We start from the raw sequence: 17,095 nt of genomic DNA, 5'->3' as shown, positions 1-17,095 counted from the left end.
GGCAGTGTTAGTAGGGGGTCAAGGGAGAACACTTACAATTAAGGGGTCAAGAAAGAAACTGCATTCTGCAAAGGAAAATAAAAAGATCTGGCCAGATAGGAAAGGAGATATGGAAAACTGAGAAATGTAAATTATGCTATTTAAGCAAAAGGTAGTGACCTTCTCTTCCAGGTACAACAGAGGCCAAAAAGATGTGGGCTGAAAAGCCCCATAGGGTTTTGTACTGAGGACACCATACTCCATACATTACTCCTCAATTTCAATGTTATTGAGTACTTTTATATGCATTGTTCAGTTTAATTCTCAAAACATTCAAGATTAGCATGGTAATATATTAGAACTTCTACAAATAAAAAACACAACTTCGACCCACTGAATTATGTAAGATCTTATAGCTAAATGAGAAAGCCAGGAAAATAGATTTTATTTGTAATAACAGTAATATTAATGTTAAATAAATATGTACTTATTTAATAAGTAAGAGTACTGTTATTAGCTCATTATCATCTCATTTAATCTTTTCAATGACCTTATGAGGTATGTTTTGTTATCCCCATGCCACAGAATGTTTGGCAGTTAAAGGTTAAATGCCTTGCCCAAGGTCATATGACTAGTATTTTGAAGGATACTTTGATGAGAAAATCTGCTTTTCCAGATTCTTGTCTCTTTCAGTCATTTGTCTGATACTGTGAGATACAAGTAATTGATTATTTCACCCTAGTTAAAAAAAAAAAAACAACTCCCTATTTATCTTATCCCACACATTAAAGATCATGTGAGTCTGATCATACATTTGAACTTTTCTTCTACCCTACCAATATTTTCCAAGTAGAAATTCTGGTCAGAGAACAAGCCTTCAGGTTCACATTAAGCCCAGTTATCAAACATTGTTTTATAACTCAACCTGAACACCTGTGACAATTAATTTAACAGTCCTAGTGGCTTGCCTTGTTCATATCCTCCAACACAAACAAAATACTTTTCCCCTTTAGTTTTCATCTCTCTTAAGTCCATTTATCCATTTGATGGTGTTAGGATTAAATATGCATCAAGGTATTTAGTTGATGTGATCTAATTCAGCTAAGGATGAAATTGGAGTTGGTCCCAACTTTTGCCCCTCACAGGACACGTAAGCTTTGACAAGTAATTTTTCCTTTTGGAGACCAATTCCTTTACTTAATAAACTGAGAATGTCAAACCTTTGTCCATGGGGCTTCCATGAAAATGAAATGGCATAGTACTTCTAAGAGTGTCTGACACATATCAAGACTTCATTACTTAAGATTCATGAGAAAAAAATTGTACAAAAATTAGCTTTAAAAATGGACCAATGTTTCTCTATTAGTAATTTATTTGTTATATCATAGTTTAAGTAGAGTTTATTTCTTACTTTGGATATATTACTAAAAATATGATAGAAATTATTTGTTCATTACAAGTTACTAAAAATTCTATTTTAGCCTTAGTACAATCATGTGACTCCACTGTTTCCCTATCATATTAAAAGAGAGCTTTAAATTTGATCACACGGTTATCTTGGGTTTTTCTTTCCTTTTAGTTTTAGCTCTTCACTGTCTAGATGGCTACTGACTGGTATAGAACCAGAGATGTAGTTTTGCAACTTTTCCTGGTGTAATACTTAGCTAATATATGTTGCAAATTTTACTGGAGTAGATCTGATCATTGGAATCAGGGCTTAGGTCAATACCACATTTTATTTAGTTACTTAACCTTTACCTCTGCAGGCAACACATGTCTTTAACAATTAAACTATCTTTTCCAAATTACAACCCCCTGAGCTCCTGCCCAGCAGACATAATTTGAAAAGTAGAGTTATATATTCAAATTTGTCAATTCCTCCCTTAAGATTCTCACTATGTATACACTGTTTTTCTGAAACTTCAATTAGCATCTAAGAGCACACTTTGAGTAATGCTAATTGAGAATGTTCTATCTTCAAAATATGGTATATATTAACCTTGAAACATTTTTTGTTATTTTGTGGGGATTTTATATACCCACATAACTGAAAACTCCAGAGAAGTAGGGCAGGTTTCCCATAAAGCTTGATCTTAATAATTCAAAGCATAACACTAAGACCCAGTTTCTCAAGGTTCTACACTGGCCTCACACTATCTTTACACTATGGACTCTCTGCAGCTACTCTCCAAAAACAAACAATGGTAGGGCTGGATGCAGGGGGAGGAGAAAGGGGCAAAGGATCCAAAGCCTACATTTAAAGCATTTCTGGTTTCTATGATGTAAATACTCCCAGTATGGCCACTTCAAGCTACCCTTGTGATGTCACTGAATGCAGAGTGGATTATACAATCAGCTCTCAGGAGCCGGTTAAGGGTCAGCTCACCTCAGACTGTTGCAGTGCTAATGTTCAGATTTTTTACATTACCAAGTCCTGAGGGACAGCTAGAGTTTCTTCTCAGTAGCTACTGAGGAATAAGGAGGAAATGTCTTTTCCCCAAACCATTCCCTAGTTTTTGCCAGTGTCTTATGAACTCCAGTGGATTACATAACCATACTTGGATGCAATTTCTAGGGAATTAAAAGTACTAATTGGCTTAAGTTAGTCCAGGGTTCACTCTTTGATCTGTGGACCATACCACCCAAATGTTCATCTGGAGAGAAAAGAGTGAAAATCCCATTCAGAAAAAAAGAGAATTGCTAATGGAATAAAAAATCATATAAAAGAAAAACCACTTAGATACCATGATTAGCACCATACTACTTGATTGCAAGCTCTATGAAAGTAGAGGCATCTCTATACCAATCTTCCTTTTTACTGATAGTCCTGATAAGCAACACCAAAAGCAGCCTTCACGCTCAGGAGAGAACACTGCGCCTCCTCCTCGTGGTTTCGGGTACCCTACACATTCAGAGAAACTTCTCTAGTAACAAACTATAGAAATGATCCCTGAAAGTATAGTCTTTCTGATAGTCCTGATAAACATTCAATAAATTCTTGTTGAATGAAAGTAGTAGGCACTCAATGTTTTTGACTGGATAAGTTTTAAAAGTCACTATTTTTTAAATAGCTTAATTACTAGCTTGTCTTTAAGATTTTCCTTCAATTTTGATAGTTAGGCCAGTATCAGTAACAATAGCTTTGAAGACAGTCATGTTAGAGTGATTTATACCCTCCAAAATGATCCACAGTCATTATATTAAATTCTAGCCTATGTCAGGTTATGCCATGGACCAGTATATTTTTCTAGTTTTTACTGAGAATTAACCCGTTTCCATGCACCAAACAATACTGTTATCATAAAAGAACCTGCTTCAAAACGCTAATAGGCATTTAACTTACTGCAGCATCCAACTAATGGAGCATGCAGAAGGACTTTACAGTGGTAGCAATACATGATGTTGAGGAAAACAAAGATCAACCAGATAAAGAGCCATCTGTGTTCATCCACAGGCACTGCTTCAATGTCAGCAGGTCATTATTGATTAATTTAAGGGCTTTTTTTATATTTTGGAGGTGAACACCTGAAATAATTTACAAGTAGCAAACAGACAAGCATCTCTTTTTTATTTCCTCTGCATATAGCAGTTTTGCAAATGTTAAAATAGCTACTCAATTGTTTTCTCCCTAGTGTCCTATGTATTCTGTGGACTATGTGGAGATTAATAGCAGCCTGCAATAATCTGTTGTCCTTTGTGAAAAAAACTATGCTGCTGTTTCTGGAAAGAAATAATTGGTACGTAGCTTATAGAGTCAACGTCTGAATTTAATGGAGCATAAAGGGGTGGTATTTCTCATGAAGGAGGCATATTATCCGTTTAAACAGCTTTCAGTCTTGCACATAAATTAGGCCTTCAACAAGCTTTGGAAAAAGAGAAACCACACAGTAATGAATTAACATGCTTGCATATTCCTAACAAAGAAGCCATCTCTTTGAAAAGAAAAGAAAGCTCCAGTGTCTCTGCTACATTTGGAAATCTGAAATTAATTATTGACTTTTCCATATTGTTTGCAACCACTTTGTTTGCCCATTTATTGTAAAATGTATATATGGTAATTGTTTTACAGGAGCTCATAAAACTCAGACTGCAAATGAGATAATGTATGACCAATTTATCGCATATGCCCTTCAGACATAGAGCTACACCTGGCATAAATGAGAAGTGGTCAATGCACACTTTGTCAAGGTCTCTTCTTAGCACCAAGGCAAGAAAATGAAATGGGAAATTCTCATGTAGCTGCAACTGGAAAACGTTTTATATTTTTCCTCTCAAATAGTCCCCATACCATTTAAAAACTGATTTGGAGTGGTTTCTAGAATCAATTATGGTAACTATGCTTATGCTAAAAATGGCAATAATTTCTAGAGTACAGAACCTCACAAACTCTTTCCCCATCTAGTATATGTAATACCACAATTTCTATTTTTGAAAATGAAATTTACCATATATCTATTAAACTTCCAATAAATTTAAGGAAAAACAAATATGAAACATACTTCTCAAGTTACATTCTCTGTATATCATAGTAGCTTTGTCAGCTAGAAGGAACCTCATTCAATTAAACCCAAACCACCAGGCAAGACTTCCCAACACCCAATAACTTCCTCTAGTAACGGAGATTCCACATCTACTTATAATAGCTTGTTCCAAGAGTTAATATCAATAACCCATTCCACTAAGACCTTTCCTCCACTGAATTAAAACCATCCTGCCTGGGAGTTGACTTACTCAGTTTCTTCTTATGTCATTACGTGGTAAACAGGAAGACAGTACATCTTATTTAGACCCTTTTACAAAAGACCCTGAAAGATATAATGAAATTAGATCTAACTTCAAACAAACTGATTAGTAACCTAATATAGCTATACTGCTTAAAGGGGATTGTATTTAAGCATAAAATATTTATGTAGCAAATTAGAGAAAATCAAGAAGAAACTCAGTCATTTCAAAACAAGATAACAGAGAACTTTCCAAATAGAGAAAGCTCCAAATATACAATGTTATATTAATAAGGGGTAGTATAATGCAAAGGAATTATCAGCAGTAAGATCATTTATTAAAGGGTGGTGACCCTGAACTTCAAATTCAATTAAGAATTTCTCCCTTGAAAAAAAAAAAATCTCCCTTGACTTGATATTTTGAAGTTCCTACAAGGACCAGAATTGGAAATAAATGTACAAGAAGAAGAAGAAGAAGAAGAAGAAAGGAGAAGAAGAAAGAAGAAGAAGAAAGAAGAAGAAAGAAGAAGAAAGAAGAAGAAGAAGAAGAAGAAGAAGAAGAAGAAGAAGAAGAAGAAGAAGTAGTAGTAGTAGTAGTAGTAGTAGTAGTAGTAGTAGTAAATGTACTGCCATATACTATGTCACCATGCCTCACCCACTAAGTGTTGGGCTTTCCATAAATGTGTCAATTCATTATGCACAGGAGCAGGGCATTCATTTTTGTGTTTTATTTTGTTTTGTTTGGGCTAATAAAGGAAAAGAGAGAGTTTAATGGTTAAAAGAATATATGTGGGGAATCAGTCAAAATGAGGTTAAGAATGCAAGCTGTACCACCTGAGAGCTGTGTGATCTCCTACAGAATACTTAACTACTCAGTCTCAGTTCTCTCATCTCTAAATGGCAATGACAGTACAAACCTCTTAGCATGAGGATTTTATAAGATCATGCATGTAATGAATATAAAACACTATTGGATTACCGACTATGTGTTCAATGATGTTACTGGTTGTTGGCTATTGTGTCCTTATAGTTGTGTTGTTGTCTTAATCTTCTCTGAAGGTAGAAAAGAAAAAATATTATATTTTCCTGGTATTTTTTAAGGTAAACTAGATTAACATCTGTGCCTTTTTATATGTGGTATTAAAGAAAATTGAGTACTGCAATTGACAAGCAAACAAGCTACAGTAAAATATAAATATTCTTTAAATCCCTTATTCAAGTAATTAGGGGGAAAAAAGAATTGAGTATGGGAGAAATATAAAAAGTTAATTAGGATTATAAACTCCACTTATTTAAAAAAATAAACTAATGGGAAGTAAAAAAAATTTCCTTTTCTTGCAAAAATAATTTCCTTTAGGAAATTCTAACTAATTTGAGGCAATGATCATTGTACCTTGGATTAACTCTACTCAAGAAACATTTTGGTATTTTGGAAATATAGGGCTATGAAAGCAGACAAATTTGTGTTATTACAAATCTTTCCCTTACACTTTCCTTAATGTCTCTGAATATCAGGCTCATATTTTACAGAGTGGAAATAGTAATACAAGATTGTTTTGAGAATGAAGTATTATGGTGTTTATGTTGCAAGGTCACACATTTATTTAAACTATTCTCACATATAGAAAGGAGATATAGCTTCTTCATGTTCCATAACTGGTCTGAGATTTCTCTGAGTTTCCTCACTTCTCACCTCACAGGAGAACAAAGAAATAAAGCAGTAACAACAGAATACGATAAATTCAATTCCATCTGATATTTAAATACTTTTTTTGGTAAATAAATACTTTTTGGAAAAATCATTCTTTTATATCTCCTTCCCCTGCTTATTTCAAAAAAAAAGGGATATAGGAATGGAAAGGTGGGAGGCCTATGTTAATTCATGGATACCCCTATGGTTGAAGGGACCCTTGAATATATAGTACATAGAGGAAAGTTTGCACTGACAGCAGCATTTGCCCGGGAGATAGGACAATTGTTATGTTTTACTCCAACTGGCTCTAACTTCCCAAAACTAATAAGGAACCATGAACATGGAGTAACTCTGGGATTCTAGACTTCTCTTGGGCCTAAGAAAACACTTGTCCTAATCACTGATAAATCAAGCTTGTGTTAACTACCAGTTCAACTATGAATTCAATCCATCTTATTAAGCACACTAAGTGGTAGTAAGTAAAATCACCATGAACATTTCCTATTTAAAACCCCTGCCTTTTCCTGTTCAGCATATCATCCAGTGAATTTCTTCACTAATATGTGTTCCCTTGAATTACTTTTTTTTTAAAACTTTGAGTATATTTGTTTTCATTCATTGCTAATGTGTTGGTATCTTCTAAGACAAGGTTGGTACCACCCCATCTCTGAATCTTATTGTATTTTCTAGGACAGTGCATGCAGAGCACTTTGGGCCTGTTTTCTATTTCCTCAGGGTCAGGCTGACTTTCCTGACAACTTGACCCTGTCAAGTCTTAGGGCTTGCTGCAGATACCTTTTCCTTTCCTGACCTAGTGATTTGCTATCCATCTTTCAGACAAGGTCCCATTACCTGAAATCTTGATGATACACACCGCCAAGTTTCCCAGTCAGATTCTGAGTTTACTTACACATCCTTGTCTAGCAACCAATGGAGGCATAGTGGTCCTTCCACAACACAAGGTAACTAGCATGTCTCAGGAGTGCCTTCTATTAACCAGTTGTGACATGCTACTATTTTTCCTCAAGTGCAGTTGTCATATGTGCATAACTGGTGTAGCCTTTGTAGTTCTTCAAGGATATAGGACAAAAGCTACTCTTTCCTACCGTATTCCCTTTAACCTAACTAATATAATCTTTCCTTCTGAGAGAAGAGGTTAGGACACAAACCTTTTGCTGTTGTCTCCCCTGTTCTTCCCATTCATACTGAGAGGATCAGCTTTTCTTTTCTTTTTTTTTATTTTTTTAATTTAATAATTTATTTTTTATTGGTGTTCAATTTGCCAAGATACAGAATAACACCCAGTGCTCATCCCGTCAAGTGCCCACCTCAGTGCCCGTCACCCATTCACCCCCACCCCCCGCCCTCCTCCCCTTCCACCACCCCTAGTTCATTTCCCAGAGTTAGGAGTCTTTATGTTCTGTCTCCCTTTCTGATATTTCCTACCCATTTCTTCTCCCTTCCCTTCTATTCCCTTTCACAATATTTATATTCCCCAAATGAATGAGACCATATAATGCTTGTCCTTCTCTGATTGACTTACTTCACTCAGCATAATACCCTCCAGTTCCATCCATGTTGAAGCAAATGGTGGGTATTTGTCATTTCTAATGGCTGAGTAATATTCCATTGTATACATAGACCACATCTTCTTTATCCATTCTTTTCATTTGATTTCATAACAGATAGAGATTCCTTCAAAGTCTTCCAAGCTCCAACCTTATGACTTTCTCTAAAGGAGTAGAATATGGGGGGGAAAGCTGGCTTAATGACAATGGAGTATAAATGGACAGGCATAAAGAAAATATTAAAGTCACATTACATGTGAAGGATCTGGAAGATAGTAATTATTTCAACATTTATAATTATGGTTATTATGCTGCCTAGACAGCTTATGACATGGCCAGATACCAAGTATGGGCTTCCTAGTCTCAGACTATAGTCAGGAAATAATTTAATCTCACTTGACTACAAGAGGTATCTGGATTATTTGCCAAACTTCTAGGATATCCATTGAAGTGCTACAGATGGGAAGCAATGCATCATGGCTCAATTAGAACAAATAATCCACAGGAAAAGAGGCTTTAAGAAGCTTGAGCCACAGAGATTATTTTTAGTTTTTTTGTATATATCTGGGAACAGATTTACTATGGATTGAGGGGAAATTATCACAAAAAGCTTGCTTTTCTTTATAAGACTTGTTTCTTAGATTTGATTTTTAGATTTTAAATCCCATTGTATCATATGATTCGTGACAAAGGCCAAATGCTATAAAACACTGATTCCATAACCTTTAAAAAGGACTATTAGAACTAATTGTTTTATAGAAAAAGAATATATACAACATATATTTTATTTGTGAATAAGTACGAATCTTATCTAAGAATTACAAATGTATAAATATATATTTGGTAAAAATATTACGAATGCATATGCTACTATATTTCTGTTATGCTATTTTAAGCAAATAGTTTGGCTAGCTATTCTACAGATTCACACTTATGATAAATCATATCCCCTCCATGCCAACCCAAACCAAATATTAGAATAATCAATGAAGGATTTGGGTATTATCCTTTACCTCCTAGATGCGAGTAATATTATTTCAATCAAGTAATGTGATTATATTATCAATTTCCAGACAGCTCTTTTCCAAAATTCAAATAGTTTACATTTACTGAATTTAAAGAACTAGCCCAGGGTAACTATAGTTATTTTCTCATGTATCATCCACTTCATCATCAGTACTTTCAGGATGCTTCTCCTAAAGTATCTTGAATATTGCTGGATTCTTAGTTCCCACCATACATTCATTACCTGTTGTTTCTAGTATCCTAGATCCGGCCTCTCTAGAAGAAATTCCTCCAAATATAGTGGTGTTCTGTCTTCCTATAGACCTCTAGTATATACCTCTGCCTTTATCATCAGCTCACTCAATTATTATTTGTTTACTATTTCCTCCATTATTTTCCTTTTTATATGTCCCCATCAATTATAAGTTCTGTCTTTTTAGAAAGTAGCTTGCTATTTTCAGTTTCCCCAAGACTATCCAAAAGTTGAATTATTTTTTTTCTCAAATCCTAAAAAACCTGTACTGCAAATTAAGCTGGAAGAATAAGGCAAGGATAAAAATAGTAGAGCACGTGGTCCGGGTCAAGATAATGTTCCACTGAACAGAATTAGTCAGTAATATGCCATCATATTCTCTTTAAGTGTCCAAGCGGAAAGTAAAAGTATGTACTGTTAACTGGAAAATATCTCATCTATAATGTATATTTTCCCTTAAAGAATACTTTTTCTTCATACCTGGCTATCTGCCTGCCAAGTTTTAGCCCCTTTTAAGTCTCCAACTTTGGTTTCCAGAATTAGTTTAATCCCATTACCTCAAAAGCCTTCAGACCTCAGCATGTACAAATCCTATGGAGGATCATCTAAAGATGAGATCATCTAGCCAAGGGAAAATAAAATCAGAGCAGAAGTGTGGATTTGGATCATCAGAGAATTTGAATTGCCCCCTCCCCTTGCAATCCTCTGATTTATCAAATTCCAAGAAATAATTTTCTGCATTAGCCCAGAAAATGTTGAGAGACAGTGAATGAAGTATAAAGAATTTGGAGTCAGACAGACATGATTTCAAATCCCGGTTCCATAACTACTTAAAATATTTTGTAGAAAGGGTTGTTTCACATTTCTGAGCCTCAGAATCTTATCTATAAAATTGAGATAATTTCTCAAAGTATTGCTGTGCCATCAGGACTTGCAATAATCAGAAGTGTTTAGCACATCCCATATCTGGCACATGGTAGGCATATAATTAGTAGTAGTTCTTTGTACTTCCCTCATAACTTTACAAATCCATAAAATTCCCATACCTTAGCTCTCAATTCTACCACTAACCTTTTAAGATCCCAGGGTTTCCTGTTTCCAGGTGATCACTGACATACAAGCAATTTAACAGAGAAGAGGTTACTGGTACCCTGAAAAGTCTATAAAGTAGCCTAATTTCTTCAAATAACAAAAAATATTTTTATTCAAAGAGCCCTAAAATGAAGTGTTTATTTGGGCTCCTTCCAAGGTGTCCTGAGACAGCAGCCCATGATAACTGTGGTTACTTTCTTACATGCCTCACATTTCACCGTAAGTATTTTTAACATGTTCCCACTAATGGGCTCTGGGTGTTACAGGATCCGCGCATCACCGTGTACTCCTCAACGGTTGTTTCTTGTCTCCTTGCTCAAGACACTTTATAAGAATGATATAAAAAGGTTATAGAGCATGGCTGGAGAAATCATCCTACAGACAAAGATAGCTTACATTTCTGAGAAGTTATCAATTATATCAAAACTATTATCAATGCTATCAATTACATCTAGACACCCATTGCTAATTTTCAACAATCCTACTACCATCAGGGACTAGGACCCCAAGCAACTCAATATTTCAGGCTTTTCTTACCTCCTCTATAGAAGTAAAATTTTGGTTGAGCAGTCTCTACGGGCCTATGAGATCTCTTTCTTGAGACACTACTCCTATTGTCAGGAGGGATATGAGAATTTACTGAAGACACAAGTAAAGGAGAAACCTAAAGCAAATCTTTTTCTGAGTTCTGTCTCTGTATGGAACTTTGCTTGTGTGAGCTCAAGATCTCTCTCTCTCTCTCTCTGTTCTACACTCAGAACTCAGGTATCTGCTTCCCAACTGGCAGTTCCCTCTCTCTGGAATGAAGGACAAAAGTCGGAAAACAACTGAAGATCCTTGGGGAAATGATATTGCCTAGAAGTGGGATGGAAATGAAAGGGAAGTGGAAGTCAGACTATCCAAGACACAGCTCTTATTCCTGGATTTTTGAAGAAAAGGAAACTAGGTGAACTAGTTGCCAGGACAACCGGCTGTTGGGGCAAGGAAATGGGAGACCTGTGGTTACTTCTATTCCTGCCTCTGTCCCTGGCAGCCTTCCATGGGGTCAAAGGCTGCTTGGAATGTGACCCCAAATTCACAGAAGATATTAGGTCCTTGCTGGCAAAGTTAATACCCTCAGAAGTCCCCGGCCGAATTCATCTGCTTGAACGACAGATTAAGGAGATGATCCGTTTAAGCTTCAAAGTCTCCCACAGGGACAAGATGCTTCGGGTGTTGGGTGAGGGAAGTTTCAGTCCCTGAGAGTTTTGTGGGTTAAAGGGAGAAGGGGAGGCAGGGAAGAGTGCACCTGGGTCAACATAATTTCCTCCGCGGATGTAATTATTCCCCTACATGTACTTTTACTCCTCTCTAGCTGTTCAAAAGGTTACCAAGTTAAGAACATGGCTGAAGAATGAACTTTATAAACTGGGCAATGAAACATTTAAAGGTGAGCTACTGTTTCAGTGTTAAAAGATTGTGTTGCCCAAGCAAGTATAAGGAAACTTCACTGGGAAAAACAAGGCAAAACAATTAGGATTAAGTTCTGAAGGGAATACCCCTAGTTTCTGATGTCCTTTCCACCCCCCTCTTAGGTGCTTTTATCCTTCAAGGCAAGCTTCTCGATGTCCGCCAAAACTTGGAATCCAAACTGAAAGAGATATTAAAGAACTTCTCTGAAGTTGGTAATAAAAGATGTCTATCTAACAACACTGAAATTATGTGAAAGGAATAGGAAATAAGGGTGAGATGAGGAAGGTGGTTTCATATTACAGTTATTTAGAATGGATGGAGGGGTGGCTGGAACTTCATGGCTAACCAAAAAAAAAAAAACTATTGGGTATAAATATGGCGAACTCTATGTTGATTATAGGCTCATTAGAACTTTCTGATTCTCTTTTAGCTTGTTCTGAAGATTGCGGTAAGTAAAATACATGAGACACCTTTTAATTCAGTCCATATTTTCCCATCTCATTTGCTCTATATGGCCATATCTCTACCACCTGTCATATTGAGAACCCAATTCTTAGAGTTGTGATTATGGGGGTAGGAATGCCAGTCACATCTGACAACAAATTTATCTCATGAAATCTCAAACACACAGAGTTTGGAGGTGCTTAGAGGCCTTCTATAGTATAGTTTATAATCCAAAGGACCAATATACCCTGAGGCATCATTTTTCCCACTTCTTCCCCAAAGATCTGACTTAAGTTACAGAAGGTTTTGACCCATCAAGAAATTTGATTGTTAGGGGAAGAAGAAATTCACAATATAACATTAAGAGTCCTGGAAATGCCTGAGATCTAATCCATACTTGATGCCTGAGCTAAGAAAACTCCATGCCATTGCCCCCTTCTGTTATTTTTCTTCTCTTTATCAGTCGTGATTGAAGGTCCTGTCCTGGATTGTTGGACCTGTCTTCGCATCACTTCCCGATGCTTCAGAGGAGAGTATTGTGGAGGTAACAAAGATTGTAGTGTGGAATTTGAAGGGGTCAGGGATCAAGTACTGAGTTGCTCGTTGATCTATTCTGCAAATATTTGGTGAGCACCTGCTATGCAGATCATGCTAATGTAAGAAATCAGAGCGAAAATATTGGGCAAAATGTGTACCAAGATGAATTACTGGGCACTGGATCAACTGAATGGCTAAGAAATGAAAAGGCAGGACTGAAAATGGAAAAATTAGGATAGTGGCAGTAAGGGCAAACTTTTTATAGAGCCTAAGGACCTAAGAGTAATAAAGATCAGAATAACCAGAAAACAGTGACGGAAGCGGTGATGGAAGCAGTGAACAGAGAAAATTATTTGATGTTTAAAAAGACCCATCTACCACGGATCAAGTTCTCTCAAATTAGTATTTTTCTTCTCCCAAATTCACTTTCTATTTTCCTTTTTCTCCCTCCAGAAGAGGATTCAAGGAAGGCTGAGAATCGAGAGATTGCACTATTTCTGATATTACTAGCAGAAGTTGTGATATTGGGAAGTGCTTTGTTACTGTGAGTTTTCCTCCCTCCAAACACACATTGGGTCAAGCATTCCTTTGGCAAAGACACTGTCCAATCCTCCCCTACCTCCCAATGGCAATAAGGGGAAAGAAGTCATTTCAAAGTTTGGGATACAATAGTGACAGGAATGAAATGGATGGAAGTTTATGGGATACAAGTTGGACCACAGGAAACAGAGGAGGTGAAATTAAGTATGAGGAAACTCCTGGAGCAGTATCCAGAAAAAGAAGGGGAAAGAAGGGGAAAGTATGATTATGTAACTGTCTTAATGAGATGCCTTACTAATATTGAAGTTGGGATTATGTTGTTTCTCTGCTCTAGATTCTATATCTGTGTGTCTCATCGGAGGAAAATGAAGGCAATACGAAGGTCATTAAAGAAATATTTGGAGAAGAAACTTGAAGAATTAATGGGCATGACAGATGACAAGATGGATGATTTTGGAATCAGAAAATAAATACACAGACACAGGAGGTCTTTCACAATTCTCTTACATGTTGACACAGAACAGAAAACTCAGAATTAAGCTGTTTTGTGGTCATAAAAGTCATAGTATTTTAAAACTGAAATAGAGTTTCTCTAGTAAAGATCCTTATGCTATCCTGAGGCAATGGAAGCAGTGAGAGGGCAAATGATATACCCAGAGTTGTACAGAATGGAATGCTGGTATGTTGCAATGTACATAAAGATGATATACATTGCATAAGAATGCATGGTTGGTAACTCTCATTAGTGGCTGTAATTAGAATATTTCAATTTCTAAGACTGCTTCTTAGTTCTTTTTACTTTGTTACTGCTTTTGTATTTATCATTTGGCTCAATGTGGACAATTTCTTTGATGATACAAAACATTTAATGTTCATCATGCTATCTCACACACACATGCAAAATATTATTTTGAGTAGTTGAGAATTGCCCCATTTTCCTCTAAATATATGTCCCATGACTGAATTGAATATTAATTTCTATTTCTTTGTTTCTATTGAATATTTCTTACATGGATGGCACCCTAATAAGTGCTTTAAATCTATATCTAACTGAATTCTCACAATAATCTTAAAATTTGGATGAAATGAATACTTTTAACACAAGTATAGATTATCAATATTGACATAAGAAGAAAAAAATAGCAATTGCTAATGTTCTTTAAGGAAATTTAAATGGCATGAGCACAACTATTGAAAAAACAGCCACGCTTAAGGAAAAGCCTAAAATGAAATACAACATTTCATGTTTACCTGGAATGCAAAACTGTGATCTCTCCCCAGATTAAGTGTCTGGTACTTGGTTGTATCCTTGACTAAAGTAGGAAATACAGGAGAACACGTCAGTTTGATGGAAAAGGCCCAAGATCAGTTTTGAAAATACAAAGTATTGACTGTATTGTACTATCAATAATTAATTCAGATATTCATTCATGAGTGTTTGAGTTTATATGTATGAATATAGCAAAAAAGATAAAATCTAATGGAATGTGTTTCAAAGCACCTGAACAAATCAAGTAGTGACCATAAAAATATGACTGAGATTATCCAGGCAGAAGATAGAGAAGTGATGAAGACCAAGGAGAGACTACTACAAAACCCCACGTGATGATAAAATTTAAATATAACTGTTTTGTATAGTCTTACTCCTTTGAAAGACTTTGAGATGCCGCGGGTTGAATTCCCAACAGCTTTGGACTATGTTTTTCAAGTGTATGATTCTTATACCTGTGGAATTTACTGTAATTGTTTTATAATATAAATCCAGAGCCTGGTCTATCATTTCTAGAATTGCCAGAATGAGGAGGGGCTGGTTGTTTTGTGTTTTTATGTGTTTGTAATACAATAAAATGGAGATGATCTAATTAAACTGTGTTCATTTACCAGGAAAGGTCTTATGGTACTTCTGTTTTCAAATGTAAACATGATACAAAATTAATTGCTTACAATCCTAATTTAAGCTTGAGCTAACAGTTAACATTTTAAAAAAGGATATTTAAGCGTTAATACATACTCCAATGCCCTGGTGTCAACATTGCATACAGTTTAGCTCTAATATTACCGTAAGATATATAAATTAGAGTAAGATATTTCTCTGATAGTCTGAGACCCTTGCATGGATAGTGTAATTTTTTGTGATTCCATCATTCTTGGGGATACTTTATTAAAAAATCAGTATTCTCCAAGGTTCTTTTGTCTTTTGGGTAGGGGGACAGAGGTGAGGTTTCACTTGGCTTTTACTAAATAAAAATTAGAAATTCATTTTATGTGGAGATAACATTAAAAGGTACTAGCCAATCTAGTTAAGGTAATTAAAATATGTGTTATTAGAACACAAAAACTACAAGCTAAATAATAGGGTTAATACTAGAAGCTTCTTAATTTCTAATTATTGATAGTCTTTCCAACTTTACTCCTTCACATTCTGACTCAAAAGGAGGTTGTATCTTCTTCCATCTCAGACAAATGCATTCTTTTGTGAATTATATTTCCTGAGCTACAGCTTCTTCTAGAATATTCCTTCATTATTTATTTCCCATCACTTATCTCCCTCTGCTTCCTCAATACTAGATCTTTTTTCTTGGTGTCTATTAATATATATTAAGGCTTCTTTTTATCTTTTATCCACTTCTACCTACCACCCCAACTAGCTATGCCAAATTTCTTAAAATAACATTCTATATCTTATTACTATTTCCCTATTTCTGCTCTTCTCTCAATTCACCACAATCATATTCTGCTCCTCACCACCACATGGAAATTGCTCTAAGGTTGTCAATGATCTCTTAATTGTTATATTTAGAGTTCTCTTTATTCTTGAAGTTACTTCTCGTCTAAGACTTGTCAGAGTGCTAATGGTTTCCTTCTCAAAGTACCTCTCTTATACAAGGCAGGTTATATTCTTAAATCTGTTCCTTTTTTCAAGGTTTTGTTCTTATTTTTTAATATTCTTATTTTTTAATATTTACTTATTTATTATTTATGATAGACAGAGAGAGAGAGAGAGGCAGAGACACAGGAGGAGGGAGAAGCAGGCTCCATGCCGGAGCCGGATGCGGGACTCCATCCCGGGACTCCAGGATCGCGCCCTGGGCCAAAGGCAGGCGCTAAACCACTGAGCCAACCCAGGGATCCCCTGTTCTTATTTTTTAAACCGTGTTTTAGTTACTTTTGGGAGGCTCCTCCTCCTCCTTTACCTACTTATTTAGATACTAAGCACCAGTGAATCTACTTTGAATCTTTTCTTTCTTATACCTGATGGAATCTCATACAGTCAAGTGATTTCAACTATCATCTAATAATTATATCTGCAAGTGCTTAGGCTTTTATTTGCACCCCCTTCCCAAGTCCCCAACCTCTGTTTGTGAATACATACTAGATATATCCATCTGGACATAAAATACTGATTTCAAACTCAGTATGCCCAAAACTGGAGAAAATACACACTGAATGTCGACTATGGGCAAGGCAATTCACTAAGCATTTTCATAATTATCTTCCCATAAATCCCACAAAATTATTTTTAGCAATTTTTGTACAAACAAAAACTGAGGCATGGCAAGTTCAAGTAACTTCTTCCAAATGGTTACTTGCTACGTGGTAGTCTGGATTCAAATCCCAAATCTTGAATGGCTCTATGAATACCATAAATCACCCAGAAGGTAGAAATATCAACATATGCTGGAATCCTCTCTCTTCTTCATCTATCCTAGCCAGTCAGTCTTCAATTAGCATTGATTTTCACTCCTAAATCTCTTAAATCTCCCTGGCTACTGCCACAGCTGAAGTTCCTCCCTCCTCTCTTAGGGCCTAT

General features: G+C 35.9%; 1 protein-coding gene, 1 long non-coding RNA gene and 1 pseudogene across 11 annotated transcripts in view; 1 reads left to right on the top strand and 2 right to left on the bottom strand.

Annotated features, from left to right (window-relative positions):
• LOC140641541 (uncharacterized) overlaps positions 1 to 11,427 on the bottom strand; it is a 218,957-nt gene extending 207,530 nt beyond the window's left edge. Inside the window, exons 1-3 of one of the 9 annotated variants that reach the window (XR_012038082.1) lie at positions 10,849 to 11,427; positions 7,937 to 8,125; positions 4,711 to 4,784 (exon numbers count right to left, since the gene is read on the bottom strand). This is a non-coding gene — a long non-coding RNA (uncharacterized lncRNA). The remainder of the gene's footprint in view (positions 1 to 4,710; positions 4,785 to 7,936; positions 8,126 to 10,848) is intronic. The other 8 variants (XR_012038084.1, XR_012038085.1, XR_012038079.1 and 5 more) reach the window with 8 other exon arrangements.
• On the bottom strand, positions 2,711 to 2,945 carry LOC140642067 (small nucleolar RNA U3; annotated as a pseudogene).
• IZUMO3 (IZUMO family member 3) lies at positions 11,063 to 15,162 on the top strand. 2 transcript variants are annotated; one of them, XM_072841567.1, is made up of 7 exons: positions 11,063 to 11,530; positions 11,666 to 11,740; positions 11,886 to 11,975; positions 12,194 to 12,211; positions 12,671 to 12,751; positions 13,198 to 13,288; positions 13,619 to 15,162. In XM_072841567.1, exons 1-7 carry the CDS (start codon positions 11,299 to 11,301, stop codon positions 13,752 to 13,754), a joined length of 723 nt encoding a protein of 240 aa, XP_072697668.1. In that variant the 5' UTR covers positions 11,063 to 11,298; the 3' UTR covers positions 13,755 to 15,162. The 2 variants fall into 2 exon arrangements, with proteins under 2 accessions (XP_072697668.1, XP_072697669.1); XM_072841568.1 differs by lacking the exon at positions 11,886 to 11,975.
• Positions 15,163 to 17,095: the final 1,933 nt, after the last annotated feature.

The sequence above is a fragment of the Canis lupus genome, chromosome 10 (genome assembly GCF_048164855.1).
Source record: "Canis lupus baileyi chromosome 10, mCanLup2.hap1, whole genome shotgun sequence".
Taxonomy (NCBI): Eukaryota; Metazoa; Chordata; class Mammalia; order Carnivora; family Canidae; genus Canis; species Canis lupus.
This window is presented reverse-complemented; position numbering and strand designations above follow the sequence as displayed.